At 43.9% G+C, this 18,640-nt stretch overlaps 1 protein-coding gene across 1 annotated transcript in view; it reads left to right on the top strand.

Annotated features, from left to right (window-relative positions):
* The window catches only part of LOC310632391 (maestro heat-like repeat-containing protein family member 2B), a gene marked incomplete at both ends in the record, with an annotated part of 117,473 nt that overhangs the window by 15,879 nt on the left and 82,954 nt on the right, over nucleotides 1-18,640 (top strand). Inside the window, 5 exons of the mRNA XM_083349593.1 lie at nucleotides 3,504-3,626; nucleotides 5,942-6,052; nucleotides 9,815-9,953; nucleotides 12,445-12,485; nucleotides 15,906-16,038. Coding sequence (XP_083205719.1) covers nucleotides 3,504-3,626; nucleotides 5,942-6,052; nucleotides 9,815-9,953; nucleotides 12,445-12,485; nucleotides 15,906-16,038 — 547 coding nt within the window. The remainder of the gene's footprint in view (nucleotides 1-3,503; nucleotides 3,627-5,941; nucleotides 6,053-9,814; nucleotides 9,954-12,444; nucleotides 12,486-15,905; nucleotides 16,039-18,640) is intronic.

Raw genomic sequence — 18,640 nt, 5'->3', positions numbered from 1 at the left:
GGGACTAAATCAATGGAGCAGTCATAGGGCCTGTGCGGGGGTAATTGATCCGCCTCTGACTCGCTGAACACATCAGCAAAGTCGGACAGTTTGGGAGGCAAGGAAACCCCTGGGGAACCCTCCACCTGGCCGGCACAGATATGGCGGGAGTGGTCCACGCACTGCAAGCTTGGAAAGGTGACCATGTTCTGAGACCAATAGATCTGTGGATCATGCGCCCGGAGCCACGCCAGTCCCAAGACCACGGGGAAGTGCAGATCCGAAGTGATGTAGAACTGGATGGCCTCCACATGGGAACTGATGGCCATACACACTGGTTGCGTGGCGGCCGTAATAGGCCCGGACAGGAGCACTCGACCATCGATAGTCTCCACTAACATGGGCGGATCCACCGGACACTGGGGAACAGCCCATTTGGCCACAAAGGCTGAGTCCATAAAGTTTGTGGTAGCCCCAGAGTCAATTAAGGCATGGACTGGAATCCCCTCTGGCTTGCCAGGAAGGATCAGACATGCCTCCAAAATCAAATGCCGTGGAGGTTCACAGGCACCATCGGAACGGCGTCGCTCGGTGTGGTTGTTGGGGGTCGCCCGATCTATCACACCGTCTAGATCGGGCTCAGGGCGTTTCCCGACAGCAAAGTAGGGGACTTTCTCGGGGCAGGCTTGGTCACTGATGCCCGCTGACGCTTCTTTGGGCAAGAAGCAGCCAAATGTCCAGGGTCCCCACAGTAAAAACACAACCCCCCCGATCGTCGTCTGTCCATTTCCGTCACCGATAGACGAGACCTGGCGGCACCCAGCTCCATTGGCTCCTCCCTTTGGACTGGGGGCTCACGCACAACAGGGGCGGCAGGGGTCTGTGGGGTGGCACGGCGACTCTTTCGCTGCTGCAGCCGGGCATCGATCCGCAGGCAAAGATGGATCAGCCCATTCAGGTCTGAGGGAATGTCCACGCGGGCCAGCTCATCCAACATCTCCTCCGACAATCCATCCTGGAAGGCATCCACGAGCGCAGCCTCATTCCAGGCGGAATCCTGGCTAAGCAGCCGGAAATCGCTGATATAGGCCTGTAGGGGGCGTTGACCCTGCCTCAGAGCTTTCAGGCGTCGGGTGGCAGTCTGCGTCTTAATTGGGTCCTCATATATTAGGCGCATATGGTCACAAAACCCCCCAAAGTTATCCAACAAAGGGCTAGGTTGTGCCAGCAGAGGCATGCCCCAACGAGCTGCATCGCCCGAAAGAAGGCTTAACACGAATGCCACCTTATCCCGGTCAGTGGGGAAATCAGCTGCTCTCATGCTGATAAAAAGCTGGCATTGTCCCAGGAAGGCAGGAAACAGTTCTGGATCGCCAGCAAATTTATCCGGCATTGCTATCTGACATTCCCTCCTGGGTGGGGGTGCAGCATGTACCTGAGCTTGCAGTTGAGCCACCTGAGCTGCCAGCAAAGTGAGTTGCTGAGTGAGCTGAGCATTCTCGGCACGTAGCTGCTCCATCTTAGTAGTAAGGGGTGGGAGGCTGAAAGCAAACTGTTCTGAACCAGCCTGCTACCGGCCTTGCAGAAAGGCAAACCCCTGTATAAACAGTAGAGACTGGAGAGCGTCTGAGGCTGGAAAGCGTCTGCCAAGATTTATTACACAAACAACAGAACAAGAAACAAAACACTGGAACTTGAATCCTCAAACGGAACGGTTGCTTTCAGCAACCAGCCCTTCCCCAAACACTCCTTTTATTTAGAGTTCAGGGCGTGGCCTCCCTGTGCCTCCTTCCGAGGAGTCCCACAGCCTTTCTCTGCTTGTTCCTGCTTGACTGCCTCCTGCGTCGGGCGTCCTTGAACAGGGCCAGCTGTGGGTCATCATCATCCGCACTCTCGGGCTCGCGCAGCTGAGAAGAGGGCCCTGGCTGGGGGCTCTGCGAAGCCTCCAAGCCATCATCAGCAAGTTCGTCTTCAACACCCACCTCCTCCCCCTCATCTGAGTCATCCGAGACATCCGAGCCGGCTGCCGGACCCACAGGCTGGCCCTGAATCACAACACACTGCCTGTATTGATAAAAACTGGGGATGAATGGATTCATTAGGAATACTTCACTAAGTTTACACATAGTCTTGATTAATTGTGCATGGGATTTTTTAAAATGCATTTAGATTTTTGTCATTGTTTAATTTTGTATTTTGTAATTTTGTTTTAAGGTTATATCCAAGCACCCACTATGGCCTCAGAATTTCTTGAATCCTTCAAGCTCTTGGCTGTAATTCTAATTTTTGTTGCCAAATTAGAGTTTGTTTATTTATTTCTATATCAAATTTGAAGACTGCCAACCCCACTCACAGAGCAACTAATCTGATAGAAGAACAAATGATTAAATATGTGACTGGCTGATCAAATTAATTGTATTTAATTCTAATTAAGTGAAATTTAAAATTAAGTTAAAATGTTCAGGTCTTATCCATTTCTTTTGTCCAAGTTCTGCCTCCTTTTCTAAGAGTGGAACATGAAAAAAAAGTACCGGTATGTCCCCTTGCTCCCAAAGGGTTGTTCTTGCAGTCCTCTCAGCTGGTGTCCTATTATTTCTCTAGAGGAGGGAACTGCTTTGCAGAAGTATTCAGCCCTAACTCTCCTGATTTGCATTGTCCTCACTAGCATGGCTATAGACTCATCATTTGGCAAAAGTTTATGAAAACTATTTATGGGGTCTTATAAAGATTCTGCAGCATTCAAAGGTAATAATTACCATCCTACTGCAACGCTCTCTACATGGGGCTGCCCTTGAGGACCACTCGGAGGCTCCAACTGGTACAGAATGCAGCCGCGAGAGTTGTGTTGGGAGTCTCCCGATACTCCCATGTTACACCTCTGCTCCGTGAGCTGCATTGGTTACCAGTTGTCTTCTGGGTGAGATTCAAGGTACTGGTAATGGTGTTTAAGGCCCTACATGGCATGGGTCCAGAGTACCTTAGGGAGCACCTGCTGCCGGCATCAACTTCCCTCCGCCCTGTGCGCTCCCACAGAGAGGGCCTCCTCAGGGTGCCACCAATCAGAGAATGTCGGAATGGAATCGGTTGCCGGTTGAGCTCCGGATGGCGCCCGACCTTCGCTCCTTCCGTTGCGATCTGAAGACATTCTTATTTGAACAAGCCGGCCTGGCCTGAAGGGGGATGGGTTGGGTTTTTATGTCATTTTTAATATCTGTATTTATTGTTTTTAGCTGGGCATATGTTTAATTTTCTTTTAACTTTTGTATTTTTGTATTTTTTATATATCTGCCCTGTTCACCGCCCTGAGTCCTTCGGGAGAAGGGCGGTATATAAATAAAATTATTATTATTATTATTATTATTATTATTATTATTATTATTATTATTATTATTATTATTATTATTATTTATTATTATTATTATTTATTATTATTATTATTATTATTATTATTATTATTATTATTATTATTATTATTATTATTATTATCCTCATCTACATCATCTTCTTCTGTCATTCTTTGACAGGTGAGGAAAGCTACTCTGTGCTTTATTAAAGAACTTCTTCGCTCTCAAAGTGTTGAGGGCTGTGCTGTGTGGGATATGGTTGACTATATCTTCAAGCAGTTTACCATGTCAGTCAGCCTGTCAGTGAGTTGAGCACTAGATAACTAAAATATTTTTAATCTGGCAACTACAAAATATGAGGGTGGAAGCTGTTGACTTTCTTCAGGTCTATGCTAAACCATCTATGGGACTATTTAGGGAGCTGCAAATATAGACCTGAATCCTCCTTGGTTGACAGGAATGGCCCAGCCCAGCTAGAACAACCATCAGCCCACACATGACAGTAAAAGCAAAGGATAAATAGATTTCCAGCTGAAAAATTCTTAAGGTACCTAAAAAATTTTCATAACATGCACAGCAGTCTATTTCTGGGATATTGGCTCATCTATTTCAAGCATTTCAGGTTTATCCATTTTCACAAATTTTGTTTACTACTTTTAAGTAGTAGTAAATCAAACACGTCTATCACAGTATTCCACTTTGAGCCCTTTGGGTTATGTGTAAGTATCAGCTTCTTTTACAGATAGCCCTCAACTTACAACAGCACATTTAGTGACTGTTCAAAGTTGCAAAGTCACTGAAAAAAGTAACTTATGACCATTTTTCACACTTATGACTATTGCAACATCCACACGGGCACATGATCAAAATTCAGATACCTGGTAACTGGCTCATATTTATGATGGTTGCAGTGTCTGGGGGGAGGGGTCATGTGATCCCCTTTTGCGACCTTCTGATGAACAAAGTCAATGGGCAAGCCAGATTCACTTAACCATTTTACTAATTTACCAACTGCAGTGATTCACTTAATATTTGTGGCAAGAAAAGTTGTAAAATGGAGGAAAACTCACTTAACAAATGTCTCACTTACAACAGAGGTTTTGGGCTCAATTGTGGTTATAAGTCGAGGGTTACCTGTACTCCAACACATAATTTGAAATCCTTGGAGGAAGATGGACTTTTGGCTTTTTCCTTGGGATGCCTTTACTGCTCATTGTAGAAAATCAACCATTCCAATTTTTGTGAGCTGAATGCAGCATTGAAGCCAAGGTGACCCACAACATTTGCTTCCTCAAGAGAAGCACAAGGTGGCATCTCCCACGTTCTCAATTCCAAGTGTAAATGCTGACTTGCCTGGTGACTGTATCTGAATGTAATACCTGCACTCTTACCAACTACAATCCTGTCATTGTTTCTTTGCCCACATAAAGAACCATCGCAGTACAATGGTGCCAACGTGCACCATTGAAGCAAGGAACATAGTGATATGTATAGTACATGCTGGAGGTTATGGTCAGAGTTGGCTGATTCCTTGGCTGCCTGCTCACTCAGAGGGCCTTCCTAGTAACAATGGGAATCATTTCTGCTGTCCTTGGAATCCACCATCTCATTCAGGAATGGAATGACTTGCCACAACCAACTCGCTGTAGCCAACACCATGGTCTACTCGCAGCGGGACAACTCGCCACAGTCAAGTTGTTATGGAATACTCGCTGAGGGACAATTTAATAATTCTATTTAATTATTTAAAATAAATAAAGATTATTTTAAAATTTGTTATTCACATTTCTTTCCGCCCCCCCCCTTTGCATCCTTTTTAAAATGATTCTATTCTGCCATTCTTTGATATTAGTGTAACCCTTGTACCGCAGTGAGTTGGCCTGTGACAAGATAGTTGTAGTGAGTTATCCTGCAGCGAGTTGGCCGTGGCGAGTGTTATGTATTGATATTGACCGTTGTGTGTTTTTGTTTAAATATATCTCCAACTGTTTTGGAAGGAAATTGAAGCTCATATTTGAGCGGGAAAACCAACTTTGAATCTGATTGGTGGCCACCTAGTGGCGGCATGTATAAATATCTGTCAGTCTGTCGGTTCAGTTCAGTTCTGTTATTCTTGCAATAAATCATGTTGCATCAGTTCGGTCTGGTCAATGCCTACAAGGACTCACTACACAAAAGCGAGTTGGCCATTCTGCCTAATGGAAGGGTCTAAAATCTAAAATTGCTAGCCTTGCCAGGTAGTCCAAACCAGAAGCCCAAACAGGAGTACTAGCTCTATCTTTACTGTAAGGTTACTTGCAAGTCTGAAAGAACCCCTACCGTCCCTCACTTCTACTCGCCTGAAAACTAGAGAGGGTCCCTTCTGTGAGACGTTCCCTACCCTTCCTCCTTCACTCAAATTACATTTATTAAACTGCTGTCTGGACTCTTCCTCTTGTCTTCCCAGATCATTCCCACACACCATTACAATAAACCAGTCCCTCCAATGTAATCTATCCTAGGTCAGATCTATTTGCATATTTCTTTAAAGCAATTGAAATGAATATTCAGGTTGTCTTTCTGACTTGAATATTACCTTATGATGTCAAATTATTCTCTCATGCATGTTGCTATCACAGGGGAAAGATCCTGTTGCTATTCAAAAGGAAAAGTTGAAGGAGGAGCATATTCAAGATATGTGCATTGATGTCTTGGAACACGTGAATGCTTCTGCAGAAGGCATGAGTAAAGTAAGTACCTTTTATGTAGACTTTTTAAAAGAACAAATGTTCCATTTAGTTCATGCGTCACGCTCCCTTAATCAAATCAAGGGATCAAGGTTGACTCAGCCTTCCATCCTTCCGAGGTAGGTAAAATGAGGACCCAGATTGTTGGGGGCAATAAGCTGACTTTGTAATAATGCCACTTGGGAGGGGGGGCTGAAAGCCCTAATAAGCAGGCATATACATAGAATGAAGGCTATTGCTAAGCACATTGATTTGTGCTTCTTAGATTGTAAGCCGCCCTGAGTCTTCGGAGAAGGGCGGGATATAAATGGGATTAAAAAATTTTTTTCCTGAAAAATGTAGAAAAAGCAACAATTCCCTCTGTTCTATTTGGGATGTGTCTGCATCTTTCTCATACTTTTGCTTTCCAGTCAAAGCACTGCACAATTAAAATATTATGTTAACAAAAGAAAAATACCACATGAGATGTTACTAAATTAGTAACAAAAATTATAGTATAAATGAATTCAATAGAATAAAAAACATTCTATACACTTATTCTGGCAGCGGTAAAAGATGCTTGCAGTTACCTATTCAGTTATAGGCCTGACGGATTTATTTGCTTCCCTATGAATCATTGCTCATAAGTAAGATTTTATGGGAAGGCTTTTCTTCTTGTATGATATATTTAGGAGATAAATGCTGAGTCTCTAAAAGGGATTTTGTTTTTACACAGTAGTAACAATAGCTTTCGATTTCTCTTGAATAGCTGCCTTAAATTTTGTGAGGTTTCACTGTTAAGTATAGCTCTTACTATTGTTGCATGATAAATAAATAATTGTGCCAGATGTTGATCAGTCCAACTTCATGATTAATATCTGTTAATATTAAACATGCATAACAGCAGAATGAAGTCAGAATTATTTGAAAGTCAGGTTAGTTTTTGCTGTCTGGTCTGGTCATCACATTAAGAAAATCAGATCCTCTCTCTGAGGATTAGAGGAACAAAGAATAAAGATGGATTGGTACATGAGAACGTCCCATTTGCAACCGGGCCATGTGAGCTTGCAGGCGCTCACAGTCCCACTTGCACGTAAGTTAAGGATTACCGGAATTCAGTTTAGTCCTGCATTTTAATCCTAGAAGTCTGGTAGAAGAAAATTGAATGGTTAAAGGCCTGGAGACTATAACATATGAAGAACTGTTGCAGGATTTGCGTTTGGCTCAATTAGAGAAAAGAAGGACTAGGGGTGACATGATAGCAGTATTCCAATATCTCAGGGGCTACCACAAAGAAGAGGGAGTCAACCTGTTCTCCAAAGTACCTAAAGGCAAAACAAGAAACAATGGATGGAGACTTCCGGTGGCTCCGCAGCGCCGGAGACAGCCTCCCCGGGCTGCCCGCGGCTCAGCTGTGTGATTTTTCGCCCGAAACAGCGCCGATCAGCTGTTTGGGCGAATTTGAAGCCCCCTCCTCGGGAGAAGAGGAGGGGGTGAGCCCCCAGGTAGGGGTCGAGTTCTCCGGGGCCGCCTGAGCTTGGAGCTTGGGCGGCTGAAGGATTGAACTCCCCCGTAGCCTGGGCTGCTCCCAGCTGGCTAGCGTCTCTGCTCCGGACTTCATGGAGCAGAGCCAGGCGTCTGCGACCATCCCTGCTTGAAGGAGAGACTATGAAAGGAAAAGAGCAGGCAGAGCAGTACAAGAGGGAAAGATGAAGAGATGAAGAGGATTATTTTATTTTACTCTCTAGCTTGATGGACTTTGCTTAAAACTTAAAGTGAAAGTGCGTCACAATTGTAAGTAAAAGATGGCGGCTAAACCTCCCCCTAGAACTTTTCGGAGTGCTGGAAATTCTCAGGTGCAACAACAATCATTACTGCAGGCGTTGCATTCTCCCGATGTATTGACATTGAAGGATCTTGAAAAACATACCCAGTTAATTTTGGAGTCAATGGGTGTTAAATTTGTACAGATGGAGGAGAAATTGGAGAAATTGGAGCAGAGAATGGAAAAAAGGATGGAACAGAAATTCAGAGAGATGAAGGCAGACATTTTGTCCTCAGTGCATAAAGTAGCTAAATGTGTGGAGGTGCTGGATGACAAAGTGGAAGATCTGACTCAAAAGAATGCTATATTAGAAGCAAAAGTATTGGAAATTGAAGATTTAAAAGACAAAATGGACAGCGAACTGAGTCTGGCTCAATTTTACCAGATGCAGTTTGCTGTTAGAATTAGAGGCCTAAAAGAGAATATTAAGGAAGATTTAAAGCAGCTAATTTCTGAGGCTTTTGAGGTGGTATTGAACCATCCAGCATCTGAAATAAAACAAGGCATGGACAAAGTGTTTCGTGTGAACTCGTGGATTGCTAAACAGAGAAAGTTGCCTAGAGATGTGGTGGTTTATTTTGTAAAAAGGGAAATTAGAGATGAAGTTATACAAGCTGCCTATGATACTAAAGTTGTGATTGCTGGTCAAGAAGTTTTGGTTCTAAAAGAAATTCCTCCAAAGATTTTAAAGAGAAGGAAGGACTTTATATTTCTTGTGCAAGAGCTCAAGCAAAGAGATATAAGGTTCAGATGGGAGATCCCAGCTGGGTTGAGCTTCATGTATGAAGGCAAAAGGTACTGTTTGGGTACTGTGAAGCAAGCGCATGATTTTTACAACAATGTCTTAAAAGCAACCCCATCAACACTTTTGGAAGCTGCAGAGGGATCTGGAGAAGGAGAACATCAAGAGGATGAAGATGGACAGATAGACGAGAATGGTACAGGAGGAGATCAAGCTGCAACTCTTTTGGATGATCCTAGAGAACAGAGGGTGACGCGTGCTGCCTTAAAACGCTCAAAAAAGATAAAAAAATAAGACCAGTAGAAATCTATGGAACTTCCACAACATACTTACAGTCAAGTGGTAGTTGTGTTTTTAAGAGTTTTGGGATGATATGTATTAACAAAATCTTCAATTTGGAATTAATGGACAATTTACTACAGAGGAAGAGGAAGAAAGTTTTGTGTGTTAATGCGGGTTAATTTGTGTAAGAACTATCTATTATGGCCTATTTTGGCTAGAGAGGTTAATAGGGATAGGTGCTTGTGATGTGTAAATGAGAATTTGTTTAGGAAATAGTGAATTGTGGAAGAACATAGATGGGAATGACGCTAATTTTCTTTTATTTTAGTTCTTTATACATATTTAGTATTATTAAGGATTGGTTTACTCTATATAAGCTAGAGAGTGATGGATTTTAGAGTTTATAATTGTTAGTATATGATTGTTTATGATTGCTTTTTAGATATATACCTTGTATTTTGCTCTGGGAAGTCGGGGGGGGGGAGGGGGGGAGGAGGGGAAGTAGGGGGGGAGGCAGGGGAGGGAGGAGGGAGAGGGGGAGGGGGGGAGATAGGGGGGAGGGAGGGAGGGGAGGAGGGAGGGGGAAGGGGTTTTTTTTAAAGGAAAACTGTATTTTAAAACTTTTCAATAAAAAAAAAAGAAACAATGGATGGAAACTAATCAAGGAAAGAAGCAACCTGAAATTAAAGAGAAACTTTCTAACTATGAGGACAATTAATCTGACGACTTGCTGTCAGAAGTTGTGGGTCTTCATCACTGGAAGTTTTTAAGAAGAGACTGGACAGTCATTTATCTGAAATGGTATAGGGTCTCCTGCTTGAGCAGGGGGCTGGACTAGAAGACCTCCAAGGTCCCTTCCAGCTCTATCCTGATTGATTGATTGATTGATTGAATATGAACAGAATAAATATTGATTCCTGTCTCCCTTTTTCTGCAGGCTCTGTGGCCCAAACTCTTAGTCTTTTTGGTGCCAGCTCCTTATACTCGCACTCTGATCCCGCTCTGCAGATGTTTAAAAGAGCTGGCCATCCTTCGGCCAGATGAATCGACTCTTTTCCTGGGCTCATGTAAAGGAGGTTGGTGGATGGCTCTAGGCTTAAACTAAATTGGTGCTTCTGTGCAGAGCAATGTGAAATCTGCACCTTCCCCATTAGAAGGCTGCATCAGTAGATGTTAGGGTGGGAAAACCTGCTCAGACAATGGCGAATGCAGTGTCTCGTGTGATGGCATAAGGATATGACACTCAAAGTGTAGAAGAAGCCACCAGGTAAAGAGGAAAAATTATTCAGTAAGTATAATTGGATCTGCCTATAGGAGCAAAGACTATCATGGGGATATTTACATTAGTTATAAGCATGGATACCACAATATAGCTATTTCTCATTGATTTGTTATATGCTTTTGCCTTCATTGTAACCAAGTAAGACAAAAAAGCATACAATAAACTAGTGAGACATGGATACATTGTGCTATGCATGTTTACAACTTAAAAGTTATAACTTAAAAAGTTCAAACTTGTTTATTTGCATGTAGAGAGGGATTTGCTTCAGTGTACTGTATTTTAAAATGCTAACTGGACACTTCTGCATCCTGACATGCATATTCATTTATTACATCATGCTTCCCTGTATGCAATGTGTCGATTTAGAAATAATGGAGAAGGAGCTTTATTTCTTCCTATTCTTACAACTTTAAATATCTGGCCCTATCAGAATGATGTTTATAGGTGCAAGGTTTTTTACCCCCACAGATAAGCATTTCATTTGGGGAAACCTGTTGAAGGAAACCTCCTTCATATAAATCAGGAGATATATCGGTAAAGCTTGGCTTGCCTTCACAGTAAGAATTGGGCTTTTGGAGAACATATGACCACTACCTTGAATTTTAATGTTAGTAAACATGTAAAATCTACCATAACTTAGTCACGGTCTAAATCAAATGGAGTCTGTTGACATTTATCTTCTCAGATCAGAATTCTATATACTAAAATATTATATCCAAAAAAAGGAAATAGTCTTAGAAAGGCTTGTGATGGGGAAAACTGCCATTTTAAAAATCAGGACTATATGACTAGAGAGAGTAATAATGTTTGGCAGCAAAGTTCTAAGTGGGAAAGAATGACCAGACCAGCTGTGTGCTGAGCTTTATGTGTTGAAAATGGGACTTGACCACAATTGAAGTGTCTTGAGAGCTGCTTAGTTGCTCACTGTGTATGATTGAATGATTGGTTCCTACTGAGAAAACAGAGATTGACTCAGGCAATTTAGAGAGTAAAGGTTCCCCCGCACATGTGTGCTAGTTGTTTCCAACTCTAGGGGCCGGTGCTCATCTCCGTTTCAAAGCTGAAGAGCCAGCGCTTGTCCGAGGACATCTCCATGGTCATGTGGCTGGCATGACTAGAACGGAACGCTGTTACCTTCCCACCGGAGTGGTCCCGATTTTTCTACTTGCATTTTTACGTGCTTTCGAACTGCTAGGTTGGCAGAAGCTGGGACAAGTAACAGGCGCTCACTCTGTTACGTGGCACTCAGGATTCGACCCGCCAAACTGCCGACCTTCTGGTAGACCAGCTCAGCGTCCTAACCCACTGAGCCACCATGTCCCTCTCAATTTAGACAGTATATACCAGCATTTCTGGCTGGGGAATTCTGGGAGTTGAAGTCTGCACGTTGTAAAGTTGCCAAGGTTGAAAAACACTGGTGTATAAGATTTGGATACACATCAAGTGCAGCTCATTGCATGTCTAACCAAAAAGTGGGAGGATTGGAACAGCAAGTCTTGCTTGCAAAACCCTGATCTAGACTCATAACGGAGGAATAAAAATTATTGTTCAGAATGATGGAGGTACTGCAGCAATGCTGTGATCATTAAGCAAACCCATTGTTTGCTATGGGGCATTTTTGCCAAAAACAGAAGTAAATGCCAGTTTTGGGCAGAACATTGTAAATCACAGTCACATGAGTGTGGGACAGTGCAAATGGCTGTAATTTCAGGCTGGTTGCCGAGTGCCTGAAACGCAGCCACATGACCATGGGTGATAGACCAGGCATCAGAACTTCAGAACTTGGTCATAAGTACCGTTTGGGGGGAAGGGGGATCCAGTCTTTGCAGTTCCTTACAGGAAGGATCAGATACAAAGCACGCCAGTGAATCTAGTGGCTCGTGAAGAATGATCTTTCTTGGGAGCATCAATTAGTGGTTTGATAAGAAAACCATTTTGACCAGGTTTGGTTGTTTGTTTGTTTTTTGAAATTGACAACTTTAAGATTTGTGGGTTTCAGCTCTCAGAATTCTGGAAATTGATGTCCACCCAGTTTAAAATTGTCCAGTCTGAGAAATTGATCTACAATCAAAGTCTCTGTATAGTGATCACTTCCTACATTTAACCATATATAAGTTCAAGTTTGTCTATCACTTCAGATTTTGAAGCAATTAGAAGGAAATTCATCTTCTTGAAAGTTATCCTGTAGAGCAAATTTGGGAATTATATGAAATGAATAGCAAAATATTACTGCATTTTTTTTTCAAATCTACTATAACATATATTTATTGCTGTTCTCTTTGTAGTAAATCTTCCAAGTGCCCAAGAATTAGTAGCAAGGCTTCTGGTGAGCAATGCTTAAAATAATATATTTTCCTTTTCAAAGTTAAGATTAAATGTTTGTAATATGCTCAACATATTAGATTAGATAAACAATGTACTGCTCGATATAGTAACTTCAAAAGAAGTTCGTTACTGTATATTATTTCTTGTGCCAGACCAGCCACGAATTTTTGGAAACTGGATATTCATTTCAAAAGTAAAGGGATCTATAGCAAACTGAATTCAAACTGTTTCCATTTACAAAGACTGTTGACTTCTGCTTTCAATGAACCACCCAGTCATTTTATTTATTTATTTTTATTTATTTATTTATTTGTTTTTATAAACCGCCCTTCTCCCGAGGGATTCGGGGCGGTGTACAGAGTAAGGTAGGTATACAGATTGAACAATAGTGAAAAACAATAGTAAAAACAAACTGGGAGCCCAATTAGAGCTATCAGGCCAGGCCGGACTGCTGGAACAGGTAAGTTTTTAAGTCGCGCCGGAAGGTGCGTAGGTCGGGGGCCATCCGGATTTCGGTTGGCAAGCAGTTCCAGAGGGCTGGCGCACCCACTGAGAATGCCCTCCCCCTGGGGGCCACCAGCCGACATTCCTTGAGCGGTGGCACCCTGAGGAGGCCCTCCCTGTGGGAGCGCACAGGACGGTGGGGTGTTGACATTGGCAGAAGGTGCTCCCGTAGGTAGTCCGGACCCATGCCATGTAGGGCTTTGTATGTCATTGTTAGCACCTTGAATTTCACTCGGAAGGCAACCGGAAGCCAGTGCAGCTCACGGAGGAGAGGTGTGATATGGGAGTATCGGGAGGCCCCCAAAAGTGTCCGTGCTGCTGCACTTTGCACCAGTTGAAGCTTCCGAGTGGATCTCAAGGACAGCCCCATGTAGAGAGCGTTACAGTAGTCTAGGCGAGAGGTCACAAGGGCATGGGTGACTGTACGTAAGGCATCCAGGTCCAGATAAGGTCGTAGTTGGCGCACCAGTCGAACCCGGGAGAAGGCCCCCTTGGTCACAGCTCCTATGTGATCTTCCAGGGATAGCTGCGAGTCTAGGAGGACACCCAGATTGCGGGCCCTATCAACAGGGGGTAGTAACTCATCCCCGATGTTAAGGGGTGGACTGATCTGAGTATCCTGGTTTGCCGGTACGTACAGCCATTCAGTCTTGTCTGGGTTGAGTTGAAGCCTGTTCCTCCCCATCCATTCCCGGACCGCTTTCAGGCAGCGGGACATCACGTCGAGGGCATCACTGATGCTGTTTGGAGTTGAGATGAAAAGCTGGGTGTCATCAGCGTACTGATGGTACCCTACTCCAAAGCTATGAATGATCTCACGCAGCAGTTTCATGTAGAGGTTGAACAGGAGAGGCTAGAGGACCGACCCCTGAGGGACTCCGCAAACGAGAGGCCTCGGGGTCGACCTATGTCCCCCTGCCAGCACCGACTGCGAGCGACCCTGGAGAAAGGAGAACCAACGCAGAACCGTGCCTCCCACTCCCAGTCCCCTGAGGCGCCGCAGCAAGATACCATGGTCGATGGTATCGAAAGCCGCCGAAAGGTCTAATAAGACTAGGACAGAGGAATGGCTCCTGTCCCGGGCTCTCCAGAGATCATTCATCAGAGCGACCAATGCCGTCTCCGTGCTGTAGCCCGGCCTGAAGCCCGATTGGCACGGGTGTAGATAAACCGCTTCATCCAGGACCTGAGGAAGTTGATGCGCCACCACGCTCTCAACAACCTTCGCAAGGAAGCGAAGATTGGAGACTGGACGAAAGTTATTCAATGAGGATGGGTCCAAGGTGGGCTTCTTGAGGAGAGGTCTCACCACCGCCTCCTTCAAGGCGGTGGGGAAGTGACCCTCACTCAGAGAAGCAGAGATGACCGCCAGAAACCAGCCTCGTGTCCCCTCTCGAGCCGCATAAGCCAGCCAGGAAGGGCACAGGTCCAGTAAGCATGTGGAGGAGCTCAACCTCCTCATAATCCTGTCCACTTCCTTAGGAGTCACAGGATCAAATTCCTCCCAGATGACGTCGACAAGACTGTCCATGTCCTGTTCTTCCAACTCTGCCCAGTTGGAGTCCAGGCCGGTTCGAATCCGAGCGATTTTATCCAACAGATATTGACCGAATTCCTCGGCTCGACCCTGCAAGGGTTCCTCCCTCACCTCTTGGTTCAGTAGGGAGCGAGCCACTCTGAACAAGGCAGCCGGGCGATTATCTGCGTACGCGATGAGGGTGAAAAAGTAGTTGGATTTTGAAGTGATACAGACCTTATCTTGATTAATATTATTTTGACACAATAAAGGCTAGACGACTCTATAACCACTAAAATAAATCAATAGTGTGGAGATAATTGAAAAATGATTTTTTAAATTTACTTTTACATCTGTCATATTCTGGGAAGTCCTGCCCTCTCCCAATCAAATAATTCAGAAAGACAATTTTCTAGGGTAGTGTTTTTATATTTTTCAGTTTTAAGATGTGTGAACTTCAACTTCCAGAATTCCCCAGCATGCTTGTTGCAAAATTCTGGCAGTTGAGATCCACCCATCTTAAAGTTGCCAAAACTATGTTCTAAAGTGATATCTTTATTGTTTTCAGATTATATTATCAAACATTCTCAAATTGTGTAGGGCAGGGGTGTCAAACTCAATTTCATTGAGGGCCACATCAGCATTGCGGTTGCCCTCAAGGGTCCGGGTAGGTATGGCCAGGGTGGGTGTGGCCTACTGGGTGGGCATGGCTAGAGTGCGTATGGCCTACTGGGTGGGCATGGCCAGCTCTACATCGTTCGCATCAAGGGTGCCTATGGGGGCCTGGGCAGCAGTGGGACAGATCTGAGGGTCTCTGGCGGAAGGAGGGTCTCTGGGCCAGGGCCAAGGCTGTGGGGGCCATTCCCTCACTGTTTCCAGGATGGCTTCGTGGGCCACATGAAACCACTTTACGGGCCGGATCTGGCCCCCGGGCCTTGTGTTTGACATGTCTGGTATAGGGTCTCCTGCTGGAGCGGGTGGTTGGACTAGAGGACCTCCGAGGTCTCTTCCAGCTCTATTCTGATTGGATTGGATCAGACACAAGAAAGCATTTAAGACCTTGGTATGTTGATATCATCACTGTATGTCATCATTTTAGGGACATTATGGTTTGCTGCAGACCTATTGACTTCTGTTGGGGACAGGAGATTCAGATCTGACAGCTGATTTCCCAATACTTAATTCTGCTACCTGTAATACTTATATCACCACCAAGTTCTTGTATAAAGCTCTACTATCATGGAAAATATTCAGATATTTGGAGATTATGCACGAATCTCTACTTACCCTTAATAGATCCTTAGTCCCAGCCCCGATTTAAGATTTCAGTCTTCATAACTCATATGTTTATATTTCATATTTAAAGATAACTTGACTCTTTGTTCCATTTCCTACCAATAGGTCTTGGCCTCAAATCCTAATCAAAGAGGAGGTTGGGCCCTTCAACTTTTGCACATCCTTCATACCAACATCCATCCAGCAGTCAGGAAACTGTGGGCAAAACAAATCCCTTTTCTTTGGGAATCCTTCCAAGGTTAGTACAGGATAAAAATAAAATAATAAAATAAAATTAATTTATTCATCCATTCTGACACCCATCCTAATCTTATTTGTTCTACTAAAGTCCTTTGTCCCTATGGCAGAGACACAAACAGCATGACTTGGGGGCCACACTTAAGTCATCAGTAGTTCCCCGAACCAAAGTGCATACAACTAAAAATGTAGACCTTCTTGGTTTGGTGGTGTCATAAGACTTGAAGATGCATAAGACATCCATGTCATTGAAAATTCTTGAAGTCTCCACCCCAAATAGCAATAAAATCAGCAGCAGCAGTGAAAAAAGCCCTGGGAAGATGGGATGTGGTAGAGAGCAGGTAGCAGGGAGGCAGCATTAAAGGTAAGATGAGAAGAGAAGAGAAGAGAAGAGAAGAGAATAGAAGAGAAGAGAAGAGAAGAGAAGAGAAGAGAAGAGAAGAGAAGAGAAGAGATAAGATACACTTTATTGTCATTTTTTACTGTGGGCACACTGGCACACATTAAAAATGAAATTCTGTAGCCTGCTCTCAGAAGTGCACACATACATAGCACACATATAAACATGCTATATACATACATATGTATATACCTACACCCTTATATATAAAGGTAAAGGTTCCCCCGCACATGCGTGCTAGTCGTTTCCGACTCTAGGGGCCGGTGCTCATCTCCGTTTCAAAGCCAAAGAGCCAGCGCTTGTCCAAGGACGTCTCCGTGGTCATGTGGCCGGCATGACTAGACGCCAAAGGCGCACGGAACGCTGTTACCTTCCCACCGTAGTGGTCCCTATTTTTCTACTTGTATTTTTACGTGCTTTCGAACTGCTAGGTTGGCAGAAGCTGGGACGAGTAACAGGCGCTCACTCTGCTACGTGGCACTCGGGATTCGACCCGCCAAACTGCCGACCTTCCGATCGACAAGTTCAGCGTCCTAACCCACTGAGCCACCGCGTCCCTTACCCTTATATATAAATACATATAAATATTAATCACTGTCCATCTTGAATACATAGTGGAAAGAGGAAAGGAGAATTCACAAGGTTAATACTCTATGGAACAAAACTGTGACTGAATATGGATGTTCTGATTTGGATACCACGAAGCCTCCTCCCGGAAGGTAACAAGAAAAACAGGTCGTGAAGAGGATGTGTAGCATCCCAGACAATCCTGTGGACCCTGCTCAAGCATCGCTTATATGCTATGTCCTGGACTGAAGGGAGGGAACTGCCAATAACCTGTTCTGCCATTTTCACCACTCATTATTAAGGGTTGCTATGAAAAAAAATGATAGCACAAATAGGTAGATTCATGCTAATCAGTTTTTTCCTGATTTAAATAATTCCCCTGGAAGATGCCATGACTGTATTGTAGCCTTTGGAGTTGCAAGTTGAAGACTTTAATTCCCCAGACTATTCAAAGTTTTCAAATAGCATTTAAAATTAATTCTTCTGATTTTCCGCCCCATCCCCAGTACTGGAGTTGCAACAAAAAAATAGTTACCGGTTCTGCTGAAGTGGTGCAAACCAGCTGAATCCCACCACAGTGTATGTATGTATGAATTGTTGAAAGAAAAATCTTCATCAGGGTCCAGTCCAAGCTGGGAATAAACAAAATGGAGACTGCTTTAGAAAGAAGGCTGTAGTTTATTGAGGAGCAGAGCCAGACAGAGGGCTCTGGGAAAGCTGACCACATAGAGCAGGGAGTAGTGGATTTTTATACCTTCTTGGGCTTTTGTGTTTGGAGTTGTTCCTATGGCATGAACTTTGACCTGAGGTTCAGTGTGCCTTTCTGGTATTCTGATGGTGGTGGGTTAATCCTGTTATGTCCTAAAGGTCATATCCTGCTTCTCTGTGGCTGTGGCTGATGGGTATGTCCTGTGTTGGGGTTTTTTTGGGGTGAGGGGTTGTTAGTTCTAGGGATCTTTGTCTTTCTAATCCTATCAGCTCTAAGCTTTCTGGTGCCAGTCTTTCTGAAAGGATTATCATATATGCTGGTTTCTGCTTGGGGGAGGGAGACTTGGGGCTATTAAAGATCCTTTGAGGAAATATAATATTCTGCCTTTTCCTTCTCTGGGTGTGTGTGACTTCCCACAGTATGTATGTATGTATGTATGTTTCTAAGGTCGCACAACTCCAGAATGACTCTGAGCAGTTTCCAAATTAGAAAAGGAGAATCATCATGGGATCAAAGTTGCCCAGAGAACAAAAAAACTAAAAATACCCCACCAAAAAACAAAAACAACCCTTCTTCTTTCCCATACAACACCCAATCTATTAGGGCCCAAACACCATCTTGGCCCAAGGTGTATAAATAAGTCTTTTCAAGTCTCACTTAAAGGCAGCTAAAGAAGGGGAAGTTCAGCATCCCCAAGGTCTGTCAGCCTCAGGATTACCACACCAACCCATCAATGGAAACCAGTCACTCAGGCAGTGATGTTGTGCATCATGAAGGAAGGTTCAGCAACACAAACCTAACTGCTCCTTAGAGTGCAACAGCAACCATAAGGTCTCACATTATGTAGGAATTTTGTAAACAAAGAAATAATTTGTATCTTCAAGTTAATTTTTGACTCCTGGTGACTGCTTGGACAAGTCCATACAA

The sequence above is a fragment of the Vipera ursinii genome (assembly GCF_947247035.1).
Source record: "Vipera ursinii genome assembly, chromosome: 1".
In the NCBI taxonomy this organism is placed as follows: Eukaryota; Metazoa; Chordata; class Lepidosauria; order Squamata; family Viperidae; genus Vipera; species Vipera ursinii.
The sequence above is the reverse complement of the archived record's forward strand: the minus strand, read 5'-3'. Positions and strand labels throughout refer to the sequence as shown.